The following is an 8,527-nucleotide window of genomic DNA, read 5'->3' on the forward strand; positions in this document are numbered from 1 at the left end:
AGTTTTTTTTTTTTTTTTTTTTTATTTTCCGTTTCATCAAATATGGGGTTTTCTTTATTTGCATTTAAAACATGGAAAAATCATCTTTTATCTCTGTTTCTTATCTTTTCATATACTTTAGACTTGGGCCCTCAAAAGTGAGTTGCTTTATGTATTTATTTATTATTATTATTAATTTTGGATAAGAATTAGACAAATTTTCAGGTGGGGCATTAAGCTATATATATATATATATTTATTTATTATAATAAAATTGTTTAAATTCTTTTAAATATTGTACAATTTTTAGATTAAAAAAATGGGTACTTGAACAACAATTTCTTTCATTATTTAAAAAAAAAATTGACCAAAATAATGAAAATTTAATCCTAAGAGATCTGTTTGGACTAAAACAAATCCACAGTAATGGGTAGGTTTTAATGCTGACATTCATTAAATATATATAACTTTATTTAAATACTTAAATTCAATAATATTTTAATAAGTTCAAATTTCCTTAAATACACATTTTTTTAACGTTTATAATAAATTTGTGTTGGTTTAGTCTCTAAATTTTTAATTTTGTATTTATAATNAATTTTGAAAGTAAACATATTATTATTAATTAAGACAATAAAACAAAATTAGCAGATGAAAAGTTATTTCATTTATTATTAAAATTTGGAGGGACCATCATCATTTTTTAAAACCAAATTATTTGTTGGTGCATATATTTTTTAATATTTCAATTGGTTTACTTTTTTAAAAAAATTAATTAGTAATTAGATTTAAATGTCAAATTTAAAAAGGGTAATATAGAATATTTAGAGTAATTAAAATAATATTAGAAAACCTTTTAATTTGTTGGCTTTATACATTAAAAAAATTAAATCAGATTTAATTAATAGATTGAATTAGTCAAATTTATGTGACTTTGAAGTTTAATATAAAGAATTATTTTATTTTTTTTATTTATATGGTTGAGTATTAAGAGTGTGGATTAAGACGTAAATCATTTTTTTTTCCTAATCATTGATTGAAGGTTTAAATATTTATATAAATATTCTTAGTAAAAGATTTAATTATATATATATATATATAATTTTAAAAGATAATTTGATTTATTTTTGTATTTTATTAAAAAAAAAAGTAAATACTTCAAGAAATGAGTATACATATATTTTTTAAGCTATAATCTCGTGTTTAAGGTGGATAGCTTTACAAGAGTTGTCGAGGCCAACATCCGCTCAAAAAGAGCGGACTAGACATGAGCGACAAGAAAAATGAACCTGCAACAAAACTAAATAAGTGTCAATCAGTACAACATTTGCCTCAGAAAAGTGGCTCGATTAAAATCGTCCTGTTATGAGTTTGTCTGTTATTATTTAAAAGATAAAAAACGTGGAAATAGTTTTAAATTTATTATTATTATTATTATTATTATTATTATTTTCCAAGATGACTCATAAAGATAAAGAGATTCTTTTTAGTTTTTTTTTTTTTTAATTTGTCTAAAATAAAATTTTAAATATAATATTTTTTTTTCCACTTGAGTCATTTCAAACATAATTAAATTGATTAAATTATTAATTCTTTTTTTTTTATTACCAAAATTAGAAAATTAGTAAATGAATTAAAAACTCAAAATGTGGCCACCGATTAAAATATTATCATTTTACCTAATTTGAACAATATTATCTTATCCTATAATACCAATATTTTTTTATATTAATTAAAAAATAAGGAATTAATGAATGTATATTATAATTATGATTTTAGATTAAATTTGGACCTTCTAGAAGGAAAAAAAAACATTTAAAAAATAAATAAAAGAAACGAAAATTAGGCTTAGTGATTGATTTTGATGAGAAAGTGCTCTGCACGCGCTTTGGTAAAAAGCAAGAGCTTCTTGAATGACTTAGACATCATCACCGTTCAGATTCTGCCACGTGTAGTTTTGCTCAATCTAATGGGGAAGCTGACTGCTACCGCATGATATGCCGTGTGCATGCGATACACGTATTTGATTATATGAAAATGACAAAAATGGGCCCCTTTTTCTGCCGCCTTACCTTCTCCGTGTCTGTGTAAAAAGGTCAAAAACCATGGATTTCTTTATTTATTTGTTTTTTTCCCTTTTTTTTTTTTTGTAAATTATCTTAAAACCATATTTGGAATATGGAAATTAAGATAATTAATTAATTAATTAAAAAGTTTATTTTTTTTCACTTTTAATTTTTTTTATTTCAACCGACCAAAATAGACATTAAAATTACAATTACCAAAATAAATAGCGAATATAAAGATAATTCAACCAATTAAAATATATATCTTTAATTAAGAGGTTAGAGATTCGAATTCAGCTACATCGATCCACACGTTATTGAACTTAGATCAACAAACGTTCTCTCTCCACATCGATTAGAGAAAAAAATGAAACATTTCTTATAAAGGCATGGAAGCCTCACATCAACAGACGCGTTTTAAAACTGTGAGACTAACAACAATACATAGCATGTCAAAACAGACAATATCTACTAGCAATGAGCTTGACTGTTTGATTTGAGCTAAAGCTCGATTGAGCTGATGGAGCTTAGTGTTCATATAGTTGTGTTCTCCGATCACTTATTTTCGTATTATTTCAACTTTTTTTTAGAGTAAAATTTCAATAATAATTTAGATAATTATTTCACATTTTTTAAAGAAAAAAAAAAAGGGAAAAATGGTGGAATAATGTGTTTTAAAAAAGTAATAATTTTATATTAAAAGAAGTAATAATTAAAAAGGGTGGTGTTAGCAGTTAAAGTTAAAGTTAAAAGCGTTGGGGACGGACAGCTCATTTTCCAATTAAACGTAAAATAAATATATTTTTTAAAATATTTATTGAATAAATACTGACTAATTGCTTTTTGACTTTTGCTAAACTAGAGAAGCACTTTTGTATCTTGAAAAACACTCTAATTTAGCTTTAATTTCATTTTCATCCATTACTTTTAATTTAATTCTATTTATTGCGTCATCTTTTATTTTTTTCTTTTAAAATAATCTAACTATTTATAAATCAATAAATATGATTGATATCTTATATAAATATCTCTAAAAAAAAATTTTATTTTTATTTTCGTAATTTATGGAAATAATTATTCGGTAAAAGAAATTCATCAATTATTAATTTTTTTTATTAAAAAAATAGTCAGCATTTTTTTCATTTATATTTTTCTCGTGCTTTTTTCTAATTTTTTTCATGGAAAAAAAGGGTAAATTTTAGGGTCAAAAGCGTTGAAAAGAAAGGAAAAAAGAAAAAAGAAAAAAGAAAAAAAAAAGGTTATATTTTTGGAATTAGAAATTCAAATAAAGAATTGAAAATGAATTCAACTTTTATCTGAAAAAATAAATAAAGACTTTTCTTTTAATTTCATTATCAAATTACAAAATTACCCTTCTCAGATTGCGTGCAAGATTTCACTTTAATAAATCAACTTAACTTATGGTAATAAATAAGATGTTTATTTAATCTTCCAACTTTAGTTAAGAATTAATTATGCTATTCAATTATAATTACTTTTTTTTTTTTAATATCAAATTATTTTTATGAAATAAATTCAAACAAAGTCAAAAAACTACAATATCTACTAACCGTGAGTATGCGCCGTTACAAATGATACTAGAGCCAGACACCAGACGATACGTTAGCCTTCTTGCTGTTTCTTGAAGGGGAGTAGACACAAGACGGTGTGCCAGTAGGGACACTGGCCTCAAAGGGAGTGGCTTGTGATGTCCCACGTTGATTGGGAAGGAGAACAAAACACCCTTTATAAGGGTATGGGAACCCCGAAAGGGAAAGCCCAAAGAGGTCAACATATGCTAGCAGCACTCGTCTCCGAACCCAATAAAATAAAAATTAAAAAAAATAATAATAAAATTGAAAAGGGTTGGGTATGTGTAGGAATTGGGTTGGACCTCTCTATTCCTTCTAGAGATGCAAAATAAAATTCAAAATAAAATTCTTCAAAGACATAAATTCCTTCTAGAAGGCCAAAGTTTCATTTTTTGTCCTTCTAGAAGCCCATATTTGCATGTAGTTGTCAATTCCATTCACATTTTTTTAAAAAAAAGCCCCAATATTTACACCAACTTTAGAAAATGACCCACAAAATTATTTATAATCCCAAAGGCAGCCCATGTTTTTTAACTTTTTAGTCCTCGCCTTATAAAAGCCTCACCACACCACACCCTGCATTTCTTAATATTGCAAAGTAAGCGAACTTTCTCTTTTCTTCTTCATTTCTTATTTTGTTCTTTTTCACATTTGATCATCATTATGCTCTCAACTCCTTTCTTCTTCAACTTCCATCCTCACCAATTTGGCAATCACATTGAGGATTTTTCATCTCATTTGCTCTTCGAGGCGACGGGCGACTCCGAGGCCGACTCCTTGGTCGGCCACGGAAGCTCGACCGTCTCGGTGGAGTTTAACGACGCTGAATCTTGCACGGATGACACTCCTGCTATGCGTAACGAGGTCCAGATGTATGAAAACGATGACGATGACGAGAATGATGAGGAGGTCGAAAGCAAGCCAATTGGATTCATGACAGAGTCAAGTGGTTCTATTGATTCAGCTGAGGAGTTCAAAATGTTGAATGAGGTGGAGAAAAACAGGTTGTTTTGGGAGACTTGTTTGGCTTCATAACAGAACAAATTTTTTTTTTTTTTTGTGTTCTTTAATGTTGTTGTTGTTGTTTGATGTTGAAAATGTACATGAAATTAAGAAATGGTGACTTTTAAAGACAGAGTTCAAATCAAAATCTGCAACTTCCTTGGTCCTATGATTTTGTTCGGTTCGGTTGGTAGGTAGCTGTCATTGTTTTGAATCCATGATCTCAGAATTGTCTAAGCCGTAGCAGATATTAGTCTTTACGAATCGTGGCGATGTCTCCGTTCTAATGTGGTTAATCATCGTCTTGATTATGCTCATCTTACATATAACTAATTGGACTCGAGCTTGTAACCGCCTAAACCCACCGTTAGTAGATATGTCCGCTTTGGCCTTGTGAGATCCCACATGGGTTGGGAGGGGAACAAAACATTCCTTATAATTCCTAAGAGTGTTGTGGAAACTTCTCCCTAGTAGTCGTGTTTTAAAACCGTGAGGCTGATGGGACATGTAACGAGTCAAAATAGACAATATTTGCTAGTGGTGGGCTTAGGCTATTACAAGTAGTATTAGAACCGAACAACGGGCAGTGTACCAGTGAAGACGCTGAGTCTCTAAGGGGAGGTGGACTGTGAGATCCCATGTCGGTTGGAGAAGGGAACGAAACGCATTCCTTCTAAAGGTATGAAAACCTCTTCGTAACATACGTGTTTTAAAACTAACAGACTAACAGCGATACGTAACAGGTTAAAGCGGACAATATCTACTAGCGTTGGGCTTCAAATGTTACAAATGGTATCAAGGACAGACACTGAACAGTGTGCTAGCGATGACGCTGAGCCTCTAAGGGGGTAGATTGTGAGATCCTACATCGGTTGGAAAGGAGAACGAAGCGTACCTTTCAAGGGTAAGGACCTCTTCGTAATAGATGCGTTTTAAAGCCATGTGGCTGACAACAATATATAATGAGCCAAATCGAACAATATCTTACTATTCATATCAAAGACGGATTTTGGTAACCTGATGAAAGACTGCAAATTCATCCATTAAGCAATAACACAGTTCAATCAACAAGAGAATTTTCAAGGTTAAGTTCGTTTCGATTACAAAAGAAACAAATAAAACGTGTTCAGCTCGAAGCTAAACTTTAGGAATCACAAAAACACACAAACAAGCAATCCTTTCGAATTTTTTTTCCGGTCAAAGCCTCTCGCTAAACGTCGTGCTATGATACAAAAAAAAGCAAGCATCACTTTGAACTACTGCAAAGAAACCATATCTCGAAGTACTATCATCGTCGTCATCGTCATCATCGTCGATGAGAGATGTTACACCGAGTCGTTAGAAGCAACAACCATGGACGTCAACGAAGCGGGTTCCCTCATCTTGTCATCCATATGAATATCAATGAAGTTTTTACATGCTATGGGGACGAGTTCTTTGTGAATGCTTTGTCCCTCCTCTTCGTGCAAACTCGTCGTGGAATCTTCTCCATCACTTGTACTACTAAGGCACGAGTTTTCGTTTTTACTATCAGTGAACGAGATACTCGACTCGACGTTCAATCCCGAGCAGCTTCTTGGACTCAAATCTACGTCTAAATCGCCTTCTCGTCTTGCTGAAGATCTTCGAGTTTCGCTTTTGGTATCATCCAATTTCCTCAAGAAGCAGTCCTCAATCTCACTTAATGATCCCTCATCTTCATCTCCATCTTCATTGACATCATTCTCAACGTCGGAGTTCGGCCCTCCCGATTCGTCTCCGGTATCCATATCTTCCTGACTATTGAAATCTTCATCCATTTGCCGATCAGAAGAACGAGACGACATAGGCGAATATCCATCCGACACAGCCTCTTCCCGCTCCCGTAACGTTTTCATAATCAGTGTTTTGAGTAAGTTCATCACTTGAACAGCATGCATTAGAGCCGTCAATGGATCAGACATCTATCCAACAAAAAACACAACATCATACAAGTGACAAAATGAAAGTCGTATATTATGCTTCTATTACGCGCCGTCTCGGTTTATACCTGAGTCATGTTCGGAGCAAAAACCATAGCAATATTCCTTGCATTCATTTTGTTACAATCTTCTTCCTCAACAACATCAGCCATAAGATCCACAGCCCAACTCAACAACGCAGCCTCGGTTGGCTTTAACTTCTTAACGAGCTCGACCGACTCCTCTTCAGTGTTACATTGCAGAACTTCCTCAGGAGAGAGTCCATCGAGCACTCCGGACGGAAGCTCTCGAAACCACGCTTTGATCAGGCCAGCCAAGCAGTGAACATCAATGTTTTGAGGTATAATCCCTCTATTCAACTTGTCCCTTACTTGCTCCTCTTGGCTGTTTTCGGGGTTTATCCGAAAAATCCCTTCAGCCTGCAGCAAACACATGAACATACAAATCATATACATAGCTAGCAACGCGCCATTAACGACACGACACACGACAATTCGATACCTTAAGGCCTCCTTGACGGTACAAGCGATCCTGCATTAGCAAGAGTATTTTTGGTACACTATTTCCTCTTGAATCAGTAGAACATTGCATTGATTCAGCAGAGACCCCAAACACACTGGCACTGCAAAGTTAAGATATGCTCATAATTCAGCTGAACATTAAGAACAGAGAAAACTAAATGATGTCGGGATGTCGGGACCCCACTAATCACCAAAAGGCTCCTCCCTCACACCGCAAGAACAGCTCCCAGACACAGTATTGTCATAGTCCGTGACATTATTCAATGTTCATTCTAAATCCCAGGAAGTTGTCTTAATTGAGTCGAAGAACATCGCTGTTTTATATCTAACGACCCAAGTCCATCGCTAGCAGATATTGTCCTCTTTGGACTTTCCTTTTCGGGCTTACTCTTAAAGTTTTTAAAACGCGTCTCTCCTAGGGAAAGATTTCCATGGAAAGGGTGTTTCTTTCTCCTCCCCAACCAACCCGGGAGCATGTGAACTATTTCATGCTATAATCCACCCATTCATCTCCAAAAAAATGGCTAAAAACTTGGACTAAGAGACTCTAAAACTGAAAAGCCAAGAAAAAGGCTCAAATTAGCCAACATTTGAAGTGAATAAGCAAAGATTTAAGTCTTTTTTAGCACATGAACTCCCCTAACAAAGGCAAAAATGGCTAATTTCCAACCAAAATGCTCCAAGTTGAGCCCAAAAAATGACGACCCAACAAAACATTTGAACTAAAAAGGCTAAGATTCAGCTCCTTAGAAGCAAATAAGCTCATAACAAAGTAAAAATCTCAAGATTGAGGACATAAAACAAGAAACCCAACAAAGAAATGAACTCAAAAGAGCTAAGTTGAGAACCAAACAACCAAAAAACAGAGGAAATTCCTCACCTGGCACTAGGAACAGAGCTGGGAATCTCAACCTCAAACTCGACAGGAAGCCCCAAAAAACCATTGAAGCGGTCGAAAGTGACATGGGCAATATGTCGAACATTTGTCGGCCATCCAATTTCCATCTGATGGACAGTGGAGATAAGCTCCTCCCGTCGATCAACACGGCAATAAACCATCGATTTCCTCAACGCCGTGAGCAAAACATCGACCAAAGAGAGCTGATTTTGGTCATCACTGACGGAGGAGCCCTTGGCTCCTCCTTTGACCATTTTGCTGCCTCCGCCGCAGCCGCCGCCCCTAGTGACCATAACAATGCCGGTCATTCTCTCCCTCGTTCGCCGATTTGGGTGGGGGGTTTTGAAAATGTGAGAGATGGGTTTGGTTGCTTGTTTTTATTGCATTGAAGGAAGCCCTCTTCCCGTGCCTTCGTGTCGCTACGGTTCTTCGAAGTTAAACAAATTTCAAAAAAAAGGTCTCAAACGGCCACTTCACATTTCAAAAAAACGCTTTTTTATGTGCTCTC

The 8,527-nt window shown here is 33.8% G+C and overlaps 2 protein-coding genes across 2 annotated transcripts; one reads left to right on the forward strand and one right to left on the reverse strand.

Moving 5' to 3' along the window:
* The first annotated feature begins 4,230 nt into the window (after positions 1-4,230).
* LOC111807136 lies at positions 4,231-4,806 on the forward strand. The gene has a single exon (XM_023692719.1). It carries the CDS (start codon positions 4,301-4,303, stop codon positions 4,670-4,672), a length of 372 nt encoding a protein of 123 aa, XP_023548487.1. The 5' UTR covers positions 4,231-4,300; the 3' UTR covers positions 4,673-4,806.
* Positions 4,807-5,698: 892 nt separating this feature from the next.
* Positions 5,699-8,483, reverse strand: LOC111807125 (rho GTPase-activating protein 2-like). Its single transcript, XM_023692707.1, has 4 exons — positions 8,002-8,483; positions 7,102-7,222; positions 6,669-7,019; positions 5,699-6,582 (listed from the first exon to the last, which is right to left on the reverse strand). The coding sequence occupies exons 1-4, from the start codon at positions 8,325-8,327 to the stop codon at positions 5,965-5,967; spliced, it is 1,416 nt and encodes a 471-aa protein (XP_023548475.1). The 5' UTR covers positions 8,328-8,483; the 3' UTR covers positions 5,699-5,964.
* Between the last annotated feature and the right edge of the window lie 44 nt (positions 8,484-8,527).

Source organism: Cucurbita pepo, chromosome LG12 (assembly GCF_002806865.2).
Source record: "Cucurbita pepo subsp. pepo cultivar mu-cu-16 chromosome LG12, ASM280686v2, whole genome shotgun sequence".
Taxonomy (NCBI): Eukaryota; Viridiplantae; Streptophyta; class Magnoliopsida; order Cucurbitales; family Cucurbitaceae; genus Cucurbita; species Cucurbita pepo.